Source organism: Danio rerio, chromosome 9, assembly GCF_052040795.2.
Source record: "Danio rerio strain M-AB ecotype USA chromosome 9, GRCz13ab, whole genome shotgun sequence".
Lineage (NCBI taxonomy): Eukaryota > Metazoa > Chordata > Actinopteri > Cypriniformes > Danionidae > Danio > Danio rerio.
The window spans coordinates 24,377,525-24,395,596 of NC_141029.1; the positions used below are offsets into that span (position 1 = coordinate 24,377,525).

The 18,072-nt window shown below is 33.7% G+C and overlaps 1 protein-coding gene and 1 long non-coding RNA gene across 51 annotated transcripts in view; one reads left to right on the plus strand and one right to left on the minus strand.

Annotated features, from left to right (window-relative positions):
* LOC147842349 (uncharacterized) overlaps positions 1-18,072 on the minus strand; it is a 736,864-nt gene that overhangs the window by 711,624 nt on the left and 7,168 nt on the right. The gene's annotated exons all lie outside the window — the stretch shown is intronic.
* Positions 1-18,072, plus strand: part of dgkg (diacylglycerol kinase, gamma) — a 256,255-nt gene that overhangs the window by 93,425 nt on the left and 144,758 nt on the right. For 20 of the 50 annotated variants that reach the window (XR_015499357.1, XM_087267716.1, XM_087267733.1 and 17 more), the window contains 3 exons: positions 8,881-9,034; positions 15,100-15,162; positions 17,345-17,602. Coding sequence is in view for 44 of the 50 variants with exons in the window: in XM_087267716.1 (XP_087123842.1) it covers positions 8,881-9,034; positions 15,100-15,162; positions 17,345-17,602 (475 nt within the window). In the remaining 6 variants the exon portion in view is untranslated. Of the gene's footprint in view, positions 1-5,614; positions 5,636-8,880; positions 9,035-15,099; positions 15,163-17,344; positions 17,603-18,072 lie in introns of all 50 variants that reach the window. The other 30 variants (XR_015499362.1, XR_015499361.1, XM_087267727.1 and 27 more) reach the window with 3 other exon arrangements.

An 18,072-nucleotide genomic window follows, 5' to 3' on the forward strand; every position in this document is an offset into this window, starting at 1 on the left:
CATCACATTGCCATGACAACAAAGCCAGCAGGCAGCCGCATCTATAATTTGCTTTATGGAGTGTCACCATTATATTTCTCCGCTCTCTTCCGCACTGACATAAATAAAAGGCTGCTCGGGGTCTGGCGCCACAGGTTGTGACCCAGAGCCTCGGCTGAATCAATAGAGAATCAGCACCGATGGCACTTAATGGGTCTGAAGCTGACGCCAGGTTGGCTGTGGTGTGACAATGCATGCTTCACATTGTTCATTAGTTCACCACCTTTAAATCATAAACTTGGAAGGATTGCAAAATAGAGGTGACATGCCATCAGTGCTAACAGTGACAGAGCGCTGTATTTCATTCATCTGTACAGCCCAGATTGAATTTCTGACTTCGCCTGGGCTGTAAATATTCTTCACTACAGCATCTTTCAATTGCTTGTCTATAGTAAATTTGGTGCACATTTTGTATTGCTTTTTCCTTTTCTTACGTTTTATAATCATAAATTTCGTATTGTTCAAAAAGTTTTTAAGAGAATATGTGAGTCAAGGTTATCTATAAGCTAATGTTCTGCAAAACATCAACATTTTAAATAAATAAAAATACAATTTATAATTATTATTTTTGAAAAATTAACAATAAAATTTCACACCGTTTAATTTTCTGAAATCCAAAAATATGGCTCGGTATTTTTTATTATGTCACTCTGCATGTTTGCATCTCATTAAATATTCTGTCCAATCAAATGCTCTCTAGTCTAGAATCTGAAGAAAACTTCACCTGCATTGTATGTACAGTATATGTGTCAAAAAGTCAAATTTCAATTAATTTACTTACTCTCAGGCCATTGAAGATGTAAAGTTTTTATTCAGTAGAACATTAAAGAAAACAATTACCTAAACCTTTGGTCCTTGGCGATTGTTAAAATGCAAGTCAATGGTGACCTGTTTTTGAGATTAAAATCCACAGCCTGGGCAAACAGTTCTGCACATTTGTAGTGAGCACAAGCAGATGGCTTGATGACACGCATGAGCTGTGGCTGATATTCCTGTTCTTGCTCACATAATTACTGTCTTCTATAAAGTGAATGTTAATTTGGTGAATGACACATGGAGTTTTATGCAAAGGTTTGGGCACCCCTCTGTGACTGCGTAGTAATGTGATATGCCATACAGTTTTTAGAGAAAGCTAGATTAGGTTATGTTTTTCAGACAGAAATCTGTAGTGTAGCAGTGTTGAGATGTGTGAAATTAAATTGAAACTGAAAAATAGGCTGTGCAAAAGTTTGGGCACCCTTTCTTTTGTGTGGATTTCAAAACCTGTAGTCACTTGATGCTGACTGATTACAACACAAAATTGATTTGAGTGACTCCAGAAAGTAGCAACATGGGAATCTCAAAAGAACTTCATAATGACCTAAAAACTAGGATCATTTATCAAACGAATTAGGAAAAAGATACAAAAAGCAATCACAAAGGTTTAAAATCTTCACAGTTAGAAATATTGTAAGAACAGGTAAGGCCACAGAAACAGTTCTTGTAAAGGAAAGATGAGGTAGGCCAAGAAGGATATCTGAAAGGCAAAGGCGAAGAATGGTTAGAATGATCACAGACCACCTCCAAAGAGCTCCAGGAGCATCTTGCTGCTGATAATGTCAATGAACTGTACATTGTTCAACAGTCGAGCACACTCTTCACAAAGAACAGCTCAATGGAAGGGTAATGTTTCTGCATTGTGCCAAGCAAAGTCGTTTGAGGTATGCAAAGGTTCATCTGGACAAGCCTGAATCATTTGGAAAAAAAATATATATATACTGTAGACCAGGGGTCTCCACTCTCGTTCCTGGAGGTCCGGTGCCCTGAAGGGTTTTGCTCCATCTTGCCTCAACACACCTGCCTGGCTGTTTCAAGTATACCTAGTAAGACCTTGATTAGCTTGTCCAGGTGTGTTTGATTAAGGTTGGAGCTAAAATCTGCAGGACACCGGACTGGAGTTCTGCATTCCCGTGGCTGTATCGTGGAAGACACGGGACCTGACCAGATTTCTGAATAAAGCGCGGGAGCCGTCGGTAACTAGTTTAATTTTGGACTGGAGCGGGTGGTCTAACAATATCGCTCCCGACTCCCGAGTGAGCGAGCACACGTATGTATCTCATTAACGGGAACGGGCACGGCGGGTAAAAAATGGGGCAGGTCGGGCAGCGGTACAACAAATGCTGAATGTAAGTGTGAGTGGTCGGGTTTGAGCTGAAGCCTGGCGGGAGCGGGATTCAAAATTTAGTCCCGCGCAGATCTCTAAACCAGACCTCAAGGAACAAGTTTGGTGATCCCTGCTGTAAACAGATGAAACTAAGATCAAGTTATTTAGTCACAACCACAGACAATTTGTAATTTGAATACAACATTCCAGGAGAAGAACTTGCTCCCTATGAAATATAGGGGAGAGTCCGTCATGCTGTGAGGATATGTGGAAAGCACAGGTACTGGAAACCTTATCAGAGTTGAAGGTTGCATAGATTCCACACAGTATCAGCAGATTCTTAAGAACAATGTTCAAGAATCAATCAAGAGCCTGAAGTTACGGAAGGGTTGGATGTTTCAGGAGAGCAAAGACTGAATGATTTGTAGGATCAGCAGACTATGGCTTGAAATTATGATGATTATCAGGGGTGCCCAAACTTTTGCACAAAACTGTAGTCCACTATACAGGGCACAAATGATTTAGTGTTAAAATACTTTTCACTTGGTTGAATGAAGTTTGGTTTCATGAATGATATGAGCTGCACACCATATGTGCAGCACATGCACACAGACACACTCTGTTCCAGTCTAGAGGCACAACAACAGAATGTTTTAGGTCAGATGGAACAGTCATCATTGGATACAAATTGCATTTTCCCTGTTTTTTTTTTAAATAAAATGCAATTACTGTTTTAGATGCTTCGTATCAACGTCATTATAACAGCATGTATGTCTAAAATCAATTGATATTACTCTCTGATCTCATTTAATAGCAATTATAGATTCAAAACTATTTTGTGCAATATTTATATTTGTAAATAAATGCCTAAAATACATTTCCCTTACTATAAGAGTTTAACTGTTTAAATTTAAAAGTTCTTTCACTTCATTTAATAATATATTCAATGTTCCTGCATTTTTATTACAAAGCATTCCTGTAAAACAACCATTTATGTTGTTAATATAGGGGAAGAGAGTTAACAGGTTAATTACAGTGACTCTGTAAACTTTGTCAAAGGAAGAGTCTCTGTGGCGGCAGGGAAAGGTTAAATAAACTGTTCATTGTTTCTTGCATTACTTGATACTGCCTTAGTTTCTGTGTTCTGCAAGTTTGAATGTCAGACAGGAAGTTCCTCTTACAGATATGGCTGTTACACTGCTACTCACTCCACCAAAACATACAAACATGTTTGCTAATACCGAGACAAAGTGAGTCATTTGGGTTCAGTTACTCTTACCTTCCTGTTTTTGCTGTGCGTCTGCCCAGTGTTTGCAGACCCTCAAGCCTTGTCCAGCTTTGCATGCAGTCACCTCTTACACTTCACTACTGAATCCTTCACTAAAATGTTACAAACATGTAAACAAATGACAGACATGCTCACTGTTTTGTCCTCTATTGTATGTATGTATTTATGTATGTACAGTATGTATGTATGTTTGTATGTACAGTTGAAGTCAGAACTATTAGCCCCCCTGTTTATTTTTTTCCCCGATTTCTGTTTAATGTAGGGAAGATTGTATTAGCACATTTCTAAGCATAATAGTTTTAAAAACGTATTTCTAATAACTGATTTATTTTATCTTTGCCATGATGACAGTAAATAGTATTTTACTTAATATTTTTTAAGACACATCTGTACAGCTTAAAGTGACATTTAAAGGCTTAACTAGGTTAATAAGGTGAACTAGGCAGGTTAGGGTAATTAAGCAAGTTATTGTATAAAGATGGTTATTAAAAAAAAAATTAGCTTAAAGGGGCTAATAATTTTGTCCCCAAAATGTTTTTGAGAAAATGAATACCTACTTTTATTCTTGCCGAAATAAAACAAATAAGACTTTGTCCAGAAGAAGAAATGTTATTAGAAATACTGTGAAATTTTCCTTGCTCTGTAAAATATAATTTGAGAAATATTTAAAAAAAGAAAATAAAATCAAAAGATGGCCAATAATTCTGACTTCGTTTGTATGTATGTATGTATGTATGTATGTATGTATGTATGTATGTATGTATGTATGTATGTATGCATGATTTATTTATTTATTTATTTACATTTATATTTATATAGTTTTTATTTATTTATTTGCAATTATTTATTTATGTTTATTTATTTGTTAATCTATTTATTTGTTTGTTTGTTTAATTTGATTTATTTACATTGATTTATTTATTTTTAATTATTTTAATTATATATATATATTTTATATTTATATAGTTTTTATTTATTTAATTGCAATTATTTATTTATGTTTATTTATTTGTTAATCTATTTATTTGTTTGTTTGTTTGTTTGTTTGTTTAATTTTATTTATTTACATTTATTTATTTTTAATTATTTATATATATTTATTTATTATTTAATTATATATATATATATATATATATATATATATATATATATATATATATATATATATATATATATATATATTTGTTTATATTTATTTATATTTTTAATTTATTTGAATATTTATTTGTTTATTTGTTTATTTATCTTTATTTATATATTTAGATTCATTTTTATTTATATATTTATAATTATTTATATATTTATTTATATTTATGTTTTAATTAATATTTTATTTTTTGTTTGTCTTTTTCAGTTTTTGTTTTTGATAGCTAAATTAATTTTTTTTTATATTTTCTATTTTCTTTTATTTTTTTATATAATTTGGTTTTATTTTCAGCACAACTTAGTTTTGCTGGTATCGATTGATAAGCAGTTTTCATGTTCAATAATATTGCATGGCCAAAACTATGGCTAATTAATGGACTTTTTGCATTTTTTTTAAATATATACATTTATACGTACTATTATTTATAAGTATGTTGTTGTTACAAAAGTATGTATGCATGTGTGCATATGTGTTTAACTTTTTATTAAAAATACAACAGCAAAATTTTGAAAAGAATATCTAATCAGAATAAATGTTTGAATATTTTGAACTTTTCATTCTTCAAAATACTACGTAGCGTAACCCTTGGCGAGCAAACTTACCAACCCCTTATATCAGTACTGATCAGTACAATTGCTTTAATTAAAGGCTAAAAAGCTGTCCCATATTAAATCTTTTATTGTACAGTTTTATTTTTTTCTCTTTCGTTTTGTTACCAAAAGCAAATTACTACCTTAAAATAGTAAACCCCTATTATGCACATTGACCAGGTGATTCTCTTGCCACCGAACCTGCAAAACAGCATTAAGCTAAAGCAGAGAACTAATGCGTTTTACAGCTCTGAAGATGGAATAATGTGAATTCATTGAGTGTCAGAGGAGCAGAGGATCTGAAAGCTAACACCGATCACTGATCTCTCTGCACAAAACCAGCGCTTCAGTGTATATATAACCCGTCTCTCCTCTACCCTCTCCATATATCTCTGACTGCCACACAGAAGCAAGATGTGCTCAACCAAGTAAGCTGTCAACTTCTGGGTTTGCATGTTCTGTGGTTCAGTGTGTCTACAGACTGCATGCCTAACCAGAAAGTGGGCAATAATGTCTCCTGATGGTCAAAGGTCGTGCCCGGGGCTTTTCAATGTGAGCTGTGTGTCTGTGCTACTTTAAAATGTATTAACAGCCTCTTCATCATGGTGTTTTTGCACACTCCGAAAAAAAATACTGGGTTGTTTCAAGATCAGATGGAAGACCAGAGGAATTTTATTTTAACAAGGGAACAATTACAGATTAATCAGATCAGTAAAAGGAAGGTACAGTACAGACATGTGACTCTTTGGAGCTGTTTATATCTGGTCACTTCATGTATTTGTTTTCTGATCACAGAGCTATCTTATTGTTAGAAGACGAGGGCAGGGTTGCACGAGCTGTTCATAAATTCTTTTTCAAACTGGAATGTAAAGTCCACACAATAGGTACTTATTAACTACTAGCTTGTTTGTAACTATATGTTTGTTGCTATTTCGGTTGCACCACATGTTGTTAAAGCAAACTGTAGTTAAAAGGTTGAACACTGTAAAAGCAATAGCTGTTCCCACTAATAAAAGTCCAGTTAATTTATTATGAATGTGTTTGTAGAATACAGTATATACACAAGTAAACCCAATGTTTAAGAACATTAATTTGTTGAAGTAAATAGATTAAAGTAATCTTTACTGACAATTATATGTATTAACAACTTTGAGCTATTGCCTTAAAATGTATATGTAGTGTATTTATTTTAAGTCAGCATAACTTAAAGTTTGTTAATAAAGTAAACTTCAGTACCGTTGACTCAACTAGTTAGTTCGAATAGTAACTTCTTATTAGTGTTCACATTACTTGGAAAAAATTAGGAAACCAGTTGCCTTAAAATTATCAAGTACGCTAAACTAAAGCATTTAAGTAAAGACAAAAACCTGTCCATAAAGTCATGCATAATCGCATTGAATGATGTAATATCTAATAAGAAGCCTTTAAATCATTTACTGCTTTAAAATTCTGCAACCAATGCATCTACATATCTGTCCTATGAAAATGAAATGACAAATGATATTTTTATAGTACATTACATTACAGTCAGTCACTGTAACAGACGATGCACATACCACCATTGAAAGCCGTGAATGCACCCAAAATACACATGAAGTTATCAAAACATTAAACTTGATATATATATATATATATATATATATATATATATATATATATATATATATATATATATATATATATATATATATATATATATAAAGTTGAAGTCAGAATTATTAGCACACCTGAATTATTAGACCGCTTGTTTATTTTTTCCCCAATTTCTGTTTAATGGAGAGAAGATTTTTTTTCAGCACATTTCTAAACATAATAGTTTTAATAACTCATTTCTAATAATGGATATATTTTATCTTTGCCATGATGACAGTAAATTATATTTTACTTGATAATTTTCAAGACACTTCTGTACAGCTTAAAGTGACATTTAAAGGCTTAGGTTAATAAGGTGAACTAGGTAGGTTAGGGTAATTAGGCTAGTTATTGTATAACAATGGATATAAAAAAATAAGCTTAAAGGGGCTAATAATTTTGTCCCTAAAATGGTGTTTAAAAAATTAAAAACTGCTTTTATTCTAGCCAAAATAAAACAAATAAGACTTTTTGCAGAAGAAAAAATATTATCAGACATATTGTGAAAATTGTCTTGCTCTGTTAAAAATCATTTGGGAAATATTTAAAAAATAAGCAAAAATTTGAAGGGGGCTAATAATTCTGACTTCAACTGTGTGTGTATATATATATATATATATATATATATATATATATATATATATATATATATATATATATATATATATATATATATATATATATATATATGTTTCTTTTGTTCACAGGGCACAACGTTTAGTTTTCCCAAGAGTAGGTTATATGCAAATTAATGTAACCCCTTTACAGTTTTGAGTCATGTCTTGCACATGTTTGTTCAACAAAAATAGATTTTCATTTAGGCCTATAATGACAGTACCTTCTGTTTTTTGTTTTTTACATGAACCTAAGTTAAGCACAAATCCTTTTGTAAAAACTGCAAATAAAATAATTTGTATTGCAAATAATATTTATAGCTTGCTTTTCTGTTAATAATAATAATAATAATATTAATACAAAATAATAATTATATACTGTAAAATATATACAGTTGAAGTCAGAATTATTAAAGCCCCTAAATTATTTGCCCCCTGTTTGTTTTGTTCCCCATTTTCTGTTTAACTGAGAGCAGATTTTTTTCAACACATTTCTAAACGTAATAGTTTTAATAGCTATTTTCTAATAACTAATTTATTTTATCTTTGATGACAGTACATAATATTTTACTAGATATTTTAAGACACTTCTGTACACCTTAAAAGTGACATTTAATGGCTTAACTATGTTAATTAGGGTAACTAGGCAGGTTAGGGTAATTAGTCAAGTTATTGTATAATAATGGTTTGTTCTGTAGACTATCGAAAAAATATATAGCTTAAAGGGGCTAATAATTAAGACCCTAAAAAATTTGTTTTTTAGAAACTAAAAATGTTTTTATTCTAGCTGAAAAAATAATATGTTCTCCAGAAGAATTATTAAAAATATTAAGTTTAATGATATGTAATAAAAGTAATATAAAAAATATTATCAGACATACTGTGAAAATTTCCTTGCTCTGTTAAACATCATTTGGGAAATATTTAAAAAAGGAAAGAAATTAGAATTATATAAAATTATTTATTTTCGGTGCTTTAGCTGACATGACCTATAAAATCCTATTTAAAAATTAGATTTAGATTCATATCCATTTAGCCAAATGTAAATTAAACAGTTTTCACAAAGCAGATAGCTCTCCGCTCAGAGAAAACGCATGAAGTGAGCTGCTGTAAACAGACCCTTTGTTTAAATTTGACTCAAATCTGGGTTGAAACAATTCAGCATTTTTAGAGTGTAACCTCTGATGATTTTGCTTCTATTAGCAGAATATAAATGTGTTTTACTGTACTTCAATGTGTGTCAGTGGGCTCCCTCTGTATTTTTGTTGCTGTGTGTCCTAATGAAATGCTTGAGCGTGTCATTCATGCCCTGAGACAGGAACATTCTTTCTGCTGAACACATAAAGGAGCAGGAGCTGCTTATTCACGGCTTTATTTCATCTCACTTGCTTCACATTTCTGATCATTTGTCCTCTTGTCTCCTGCAGCCCATCGATTATGAGGGCTTTCAGCTCTTCATGACCACCTACCTGGAGAATGACATCCCCGAGGAACTGTGCAAACACCTCTTCACCTCCTTCAAGAGCAAGAATGGTGGAGAAGGCTCCCCTGACACCTCTCGAGCTGGAGCAGGAATGCTGGGTAAATAGTCTATTCAAATGACTTTACAGTCAAAATGACTTGTTGTGGAGGTCTGGATGACATATTCAATTTGATAGTTTCATTGGGTTCTGAAAAAAAGCAGTGAATTATTAACTGCTGAAACACCTTTTGTCATGAATGCTAGTGGGTCAAAATGAGAGTGAGTTTAAATACTTAGAAAGCATATTACAATGAATAAAGTGTCGAAATAAAATGATGAAATATGGATGAAATATTGTTCCATCATTTTACAATGTATTTATTTAAAATTGAAATGACATACTTAAGTTGTTCAGGGCTTTATATTTTAAAGGTTCATGAAACACCCCTCTTTCAGTTCAAGTCTACCCAAAAACTAAAGAATACACAAGACATGTCACTCATATGTTTTTAAATGGGGAAAAGTATAATGGTAAATATGGTGAATGAAGCCTCTCCCACTAGTACAGGAGCCAATCATTGATCGATATATGGTGAATAAAACGTAATTTAAAGCCTTTACATCTATGATAGGCTTTTCGTAATTTCATATAAAATATAACCACAATTTTTTACATCATTATAAAGAAAATCATGTTTACATAAACACTATAAATGAGGAGGACTTCTCTCTTCCTAAATCCTGGGCCTGAATGCAGACAACATGGATAGCAGAAGATAGTGCAGCAGATCTCTTTCCATATCTATTCCAACCATTAGCCCTGCCGGTAATCTAGGGGATTTTAACATGTGCGAGCACGGCAGCGCGGCGATGTGTCTGAATGGTAACAAACACAACTGATAAAAGATAAAGTCTGCCATTCTCCAATTCTTGTACAGCTCTCCAGACAAAAATGCTTGCTGCACACAAATAGGTTGGCTGTATAGGCCCTGACAGAATAGCAGAGAAAGCTATGCAACTAACTCTGTGGATCATGGAAATAAACACTTGCGACCATTCATGAATGGCTAAATACTGCATGTCGTGCGCGTGACAGATGAGTGGTCTGTCCATATTAGTCTGTCATTGAAAACACGTGCAGTAATAAATAATTAAGAAGCAAAGTTCTCTCATAGGATAAGAAAACTCAGCTATGAATAATAATGAGAAATCGACATGTCATCACTCCACTAGCAGGTTCGTGCTCTGTTCCTGATTTTGATCCCGCCCCAAAAATTATTTTAAAACCGGAAGATGAAATTAGCTGACAAAAGGTCAAAATTATCTGGTTTTCCCCATAATTAAAGCCAACAAGAGCTAACATTGTCTTAAATGATGCTCAACGCACACAAATCTGATAAAATCTCAAAGAAAGTACTCCAGCGTGTCTTGAACCCTAATTTAGCTGAATGTTAAAAGGGCAAAATATAATAAAAAAATACAGTTAAAATCCAAGGTACTCAGAGAGTAAGTGAAAAAGTAAAAAAAAAAACCTTTATTAACTATTTATTAAAAAATATAAAAAATATTTATTAGGCTATTAAAGAATAATTTTGCACTGCACGTACATATTTTGGCAAAACCTGCCTTCCTCACGGTGACAATTAAAATGAACTTTTCAACGATTTTTCTTTAAAAATTCTAAAGGCTTAATACATAAAATATTAAATACTTGCTATTCTGGACTATTTTGTGGTCACTAATCACTAATTTTCTGTGTTATCACCTCCAGCACTGCTGTCAATAAACCAAGAGGTGGGCAACCTACTGTAAAAACTATAAAATTCTAAAAGTAGATAGAAAGCTTTAAAGAAATCTTTCACTGTCACTGTGAAGCAGTCTGATCCATTTTTACTTTAAAAAAATACAATAAAATTGTTATTACCTCAAACTTTTAAGGGACAGTGTATTAAATTAAAATATAGCATTTGTACCTTTGATGCCAGACTCTTGGATAATACCTTATTTTATCATTTGCATTAGATTAGACTATTTCTGACTAAAACAAACTTGTTTGCATCTGGAGACCCACACTCATTTGTGTTACACAGAGAAACCTGCTGTCTGCCTTTTAGAAACTCTATGGCTCTGAGCTATTACTTATCAAGACTAGATAAAAATAACTGATTTGATGAAAGATTCCATTTTCAAGGAAAGATGCTGGTGGCCTTTTGTTTGAATCACACTCATATCACTGTTGACCTGAGGTGATTAAGAGGAATAGTTTGATTGCCAACAGTGCCATCTAGTGCCAAGATTTCTCAGTGCTGGCAAAACATAGTACAGCCAGGGAACTCTTTTGCTAATAAAGCAACACAGTCAATGAATGTTAAAGGTATAATTCACCCAAAGTGAAAATGTATTTACAATTCACTCACCCTCAGGTAGTTCCCTGCATCTTTCTTCTTCTGAACACAAAATAATATATTTTGAAGAATGTTGGAAAATCATGTTGGCAATCATATAGGGAATCAAAATACTATGGAAGTCAGTAGCTTTGTTTCCATCCATCTATATTTTTGCACATAGATTTGAATGCTTTATGGAACTCCAAGATGCTCATAAATTTTGAAAATGAACTGATAAACTTTTTATCTGATAAGAAAGAATTAACATAAACTACGTTGGAAAAACATTTTTTTGAATACATTATAATATGCGCATGAAAAAAGTCGTGTTTTTTTTTTTTTTTAACAGATCATGTAATAAAAATAGGCACGATACGACATGAATGGGCAAACCAGCAGACCGAACACACTGTTAAACATCTAAAATGTTGTTTTGGTCATTCTAAAATGCCTTAGCCAAAGTCTGTTATCAAAGTGGTTCAGTATTATTACCTCCCAGAACTGTCTTGACCAGCTGTGCTCCCAAACGCTTCTAAAAGCTACCACATGTTCATTGCATTTTGTATTCATCTTCTAAGTGCTTCTACAACAGCAAATTCCACTTTTCTTTTAGCTAGAGTATTTACGTAATTTATTCACAAATGATTTATGCATTATTCCAGTTTTGTGAATAAATCTAATTCACATCTTTTGGAAACAGCTAATGGCTACTGGTTTCCAGCATTCTTCAAAATAATAAGTACCCCATTATGCTTTTATCAGATATTACATTTCATGGAGAGTGTTAAAAAGCTGTTTGTGAATGTAAAAGGTCTGCAAAGTTTCAAAGATTAAAGTGCTGAACAAATGGAATTTTTGTCTCCAGAATCGATTCTGAACTGAGTCGTCATTTAACTAATGGTTCATTGGCTGCTTGTGAAAACGCTCTGAGGCTTGGAAGGGTTTGGTTTGTGAGTAGTTTTTATTGTGTGCTGAGAAAGCTTTGAGAGGTGGCATTTGGAAATGCTGTTTCAGACAAACTGCAAGCAGTAGACCAGTCACAACAGATTGGGCTATCTGACCACCAATCAAACCAGAGTAGTCTTTTAGAAAGAAGGCGTTTAGAGAAACCGAATGCTTGAACAAACAGTTTAGGAAACTAGCTGATGCTTTAGCTTATGTTATGCAAACTTTAAACTGTTTTTTTTTTTATTTTTTTTTTTTTTACCTTGGATAGATCTAAGGGCTGAGACACACCAAATCAACACCAAACAACTAACACTAGATAACAAACTAGATAAAAAAAGTGTGTTGGACACCGAGCAGACAGTAGCTGACTAAAAATGAAAGATGACGTTCTGCATCTGTGCAAGAAGATGTGTCTTTTCGCACTTGTGAGAGACAGTAGTCTGTTTTCTCAATCTAAAAAAGGGAAAACGGATGATAAAATACAGAGACAAAGCATTTAGTGACATTATCACAGTAATTTCCACCCACCGTAGAGGCATTTGCTCATGCAAATTTGTCTGATAATCTAAAAATATACAGTTAAAGTCAGAATTATAAGCCCCCCTTTGAATTTCTTTTCTTTTCATTTCCCAAATGATGTTTAACAAAGCAAGGAAATGTTCACAGTATGTCTGATAATATTTTTTCTTCTGGGGAAAGCCTTATTTGTTTTATTTTGGCTAGAATAAAAGCAGTTTTTAATAAAAAAAAATTAAGGTCAAAATTATTAGACCCTTTAAGCTATAATTTTTTTTCGATGTTCTACTAAACAAACCATTGTTATGCAATAAATTGCCTAATTATCCTATCTTGCCTAGTTAACCTAATTAAGCCTTTAATGTCACTTTAAGCTGTATAGAAGTGTCTTGAAAAATATCTAGTCAAATATTATTTACTGTCATCATGGCAAATATAAAACAAATAAGTTATTAGAAATTAATTATTAAAACTATTATGTTTAGAAATGTTTTTTTTTTTAATCTGCTCTCCGTTAAACAGAAAATGGGAAAAAAATTAACAGGAGGCTAATAATTCAGGGGGCCTAATAATTCTGACTTCAACTATACATTGGTTTGCAAATAGTTGAGAAATGTAGCAAAACTACAGCCAGCTTTTCTGAGTTCCTTCTTGAATTGTTTACTTGGGTGTCTCACTTAAATTTTTGTTCTCATGCTCTGATTCCTTGCTGAATAACCAATCAGAGCGCTCTCTTCAGCTGAAACTGATTCTAAATGCTGAATCGGGTTAACATCAGAGCTCGTTGGCCCAATAGACCCTTTTCACAATGTCATGCAGTGTCTGGTTTCACTCCACGCGAATGTATATTTACTTCCACCTACAGTACTCCCCATAGACAACTCACCCAGTCAGCTGTATATTTACTATAGATATGATTAGATTGTCACTACAGCTGTTTTCTAACAATAAGAAGACTGCATTTTAATTATACGATTTAATGCAGTATTATTAGATTATTAAATAATTTGTAACTTATTATTAATTAGGGTAAAAGGTATACAGATATAAAATTAAAACAACCCAGTAGGTGGCGGAAGGATACTGTCTAAAGGTCACATTAAATCACAATGTGCATTGTTAATATTTTCAATGGTAAATTTGCCAGAGAAGTCTCCCATTCATTCAAAGGTAAACCGGAGCTAAAAATACACTACGTTGCTAACAGGAGCAAGTGACATGATGTCATTGTGAAAAGGATCTACCGTTGAAGTCAGAATTATTAGCCCCCCTGAATTGTTTTCCCCCAATTTCTGTTTAATGGAGGGAAAATTGTTTCAGCACATTTCTAAGCATAATAGTTTAGAAAGCATAAGCATAATAGTTAGAAATTAAAACCTATTTCTAATAACTGATTTATTTTATCTTTGCCATAATGACATTAAATAATATTTTACTTGATATTTTTCAAGAAACTTCTATACAGCTTGAAGTGACATTTAAAGGCTTAACTAGGTTAATAAGGTTAACTAGGCAGGTTAGGGTAATTAGGTAAGTTTTTCTATAATGATGGCTTGTTCTGTAGTCTATGGAAAAATAAATTAGCTCAAAGGGGCTAATAATTTCGTCCCAAAAATAGCTTTTAAAAAATTCAGAACTGCTTTTATTCTAGCCGAAATAAAACAAGTAAAACTTTTTCCAGAAGAAAAAATATTATCAGACATACTGTGAAAATGTCCTTGCTCTGATAAACATAATTTGGGAAATATTTAAAAAAGAAAAAAAAATCAAAAGGGGGCTAATTATTTGACTTCAACTGTATATAGGATCTACAATTCAGCATGTAGAATCTGTGGGACCAGGGGGGCCAAGTCGGAGCACTCACTCTGGTTCCCCGGCCTTTGCGTTGATTGGATAAATTCAAAATTTAACCAAAACAAACCATTACGGTAGGCTTAAGATTGGCAATCACAATTCGGGACATTGTAACCTGCAGAACCTGGGTGGGGGGGGGTAGAATCTGCGTCGCTGAAGAGAGCACTCTGATTGGTTTCTCAACAACAAATCAGAGCAACTACGCACACCGACGCTATGCAATGACCTAGTGAAGCCCAGCAGCTGACTGTCGACTTGGTGTGTGTCAGTCCTGTGTAAGAGATCTCCAATATAGGAATCATTAGAGTAGCATAATTGATGCATTTTAGTAGTAAACACTCATTGTACCAGACATAAACCTGCCATATTAATCTGTCTTGACTGACTGCTCTCATGAATAAGCCTGGAACCATTTCCTTTGTTTGTCTTGTTTTACTCCTGCTCCACTTCATTCTTTACTTTGACCTCTGTGTCTGCAGAGCCCAAGTCCATTGATGCAGGCATCTCTATACAGACAGAAGTGGCCTGTGCACCCATAACAGGTATCACAGCAAGCGTGGTGTGATTTGACTGGCCAGAGACTTGCTGTGACTCCCTTCAAAGCGTGTTCAAACTTCACCCGGTGTTGTTTAGTGTCGTCTTGATGTGTCTTGGCAGCACTTTTGGTTTATTTGTGTTGATGTCAGTCAAAGCAGTCAGTGATAGATGTGATTTCATCTATGGTATCATCAGGTCAACCACTGTGTCACTGCGGTGTTGAGCACAATGTTTGTCAGTAATTGCTAAATGCCATCAGCTTCCTCCTCAATATCTTGTGTGATAATACACATTTCTGCCATGTGTCACTCTACTTGTTCTGGTTTCCACCAATTAAACTCTCCAAGAAACGTGTACATGGGTGAACTGACCAGTAATGACCAGTAAACAGTGGGTCTCATTTACTAATAGGAACATTCTACCAGAGACATGCATTATCTGTGCCTGAAATAAAAACATAATATAGTAACCAAAAAGTATTTCATCCCAAAAGTTTCTAATCTGGACTGATGTTTGATTTCTGTGAATTGTTCTATGAAGGAATATGTCTTTCATTTGGTTCTCAGATTATTTTTTCTTTATTAAAAACACTTTACACTGTACAAACTCTGTCATTGTCCTTATCCTCAGCCTAATGGAACCTACCTCTTCAATACTTTTGTTATGATACAAACTGTTATTTAGAAAAAAAAATACTTCAGAAATAGGAGGTTAAAGTTGTTATCATTCACATCAGTTGATTAAAAACGTGAAATTATACATAAATTCTACAAATAAATGCAACAAATATATGATACAAATAAATGTACAATGGTCTCTGTGTTTCTGTCAGTCACAATGCGTGCAATACATCTGTAACACTATGACTCAAAAGAGACATCATTTGACGGAGAAGCTGACAGTGATCAAGGATGCGTTCTATCAATGAATCGTATGATTTTATGCATGTTTTGTATGATTTTTTTGGAGGACGACAAGCTTAAGTCAGGCCCTGTCACGTTTTACATAAGTAAAAATGTACATTTCTGGTAGATTGTTCCAATATGTGTGTACAGAAATACTTATTAATGTAAACAGAAGAGTTCCTCATGCAAAATGCTCACTAAATTGATAAAATGCATGCACATAAATGTATATTTAATTCTAAGGCTGATGAATCCCATTTAAGCAGGTGAAACTCAATAAATGTTAAACTCAGGGAGCCACACGAATGTCAGTAGAAAAACCTTATTTGAAATAAATTGCAAACTTTTTGTGATGTTTTTGTGAGTTAACAATATAAAAAAATACAATTTTAGTCATGTTAAAATGTAGTTTTCATTTTTAAGTTTTAATATATGAATGTATGTGTTTATTTAAAAAAAAATCATTCTTAATTCAGCAAGGATTAAATTAATCAAACAAGACTATAAAGATATTTACATTGACACATAAGTAAAGTAAATGTTTTTCTTTTGAGTTTTGAATTCTAGCAATCCTGATAAGAAAAAAAAAATAAAGCAACAGAATCCTTTTATGACACTGCAGACTGGAGAAATTGCTGTATAAATTACATAAAATATTTTTAAACGTAATATATAAAATAAAATAAAACTATATTGACATATTAAATATTTACATTTTTCTTTAGTCATCATTTATTTATTTTCTTTCAGCTTTATTCATCAGTGGTTGCTACAGAGAAATAAATTGCCAATTTATTCAGCTTATGTTTTAAACATCTATGCCCTTGCAGCTGCAACCCAGTACTGGGAAACACCCATACACTCTCTCATCCACATACATACACTACGGCCAATTTAGTTCATTTAATTCACTTATAGCGCATGTTTTTGGACTGTTGGGGAAACCAGGGCACCCTGAGGAAACCCACACCAAAAGGGGGCGAACACCCAGCCGAGACTCAACCAGCGACCAGCGACGTCTTGCTGTGGGCAACAGTGCTAACCACTGAGCCACTATGTTGCCCATTTTTCCTTAGTTTTAAGTTGAAATTTGATTAATTTTTACAACCCATGTTCTGTGTTGTAGAGTTCAAGCACAGTTTTTTATACTCAGTTAGTGAATGAGACCCAGTTTCAATTTGTTTGAGTGTTTATAAGTATGACGCTCTGTTGCTTTTTGTCTTAAATCATATTTTCATCTTCATGTTCCTGTCTTTTTGCACTTGTTTTTTTTTTTTTCTAGGTATGAATGGGAAGAGTATTCTAAGCGCGATGAGCCGTCATACAGCTGAGAGCTCAGCGGGCATCACTCCAGGCTCAGGGGCCACCACATCACCGTGTTCATCCCGCTCCTCCTCACAGCGCTCAGGCACAGGGGGCCACACACCCAGAGGCCCCCACCACTCACCCGGCACACAGCCTAAACCCCCAACGGGCAGCAGTAGTAGCAGCAATGCTCTGGCTCTCTCCAAGACCTCCAACTCCCCGCGCCTCTCCCCAGGTCTCAATCATGATCTTCATCACACAAATAAAACACATGTAATCCATGCCAAGAGTGTCTGATCTGAGGCACAGGTGTTTGTTCACAGGTTTTCAAATCTTGCACAATGTGCATGTATAACCAGAGGGTCCTGGATCCCTTTCACAACTAAAGTTTTACTTAAAAAAATAGGTCTGAATAAGAATGTAAAGGTGTTTTTTGACGGAATTTTTTGGCACAGTTTTCTACTTATAATATCATCTTTTTATTTAATGTCATCATGTTCTGACCCCTCATATCAGAACACATCATTTGAATTGTTGTGGCAGATTGTTGACTCATAACTCAATGGCTACTGTATGATTGGCTCACAGTTTTGCATATTTAAAGTTGTCAATGCTTTGATTTAAAGGTGCAGTTTGTGTTTAAACTGTTTTAAAACACGTAAGCCTGGTGTCCACACTACTTCAGCATCTTCGACCCACGACAAC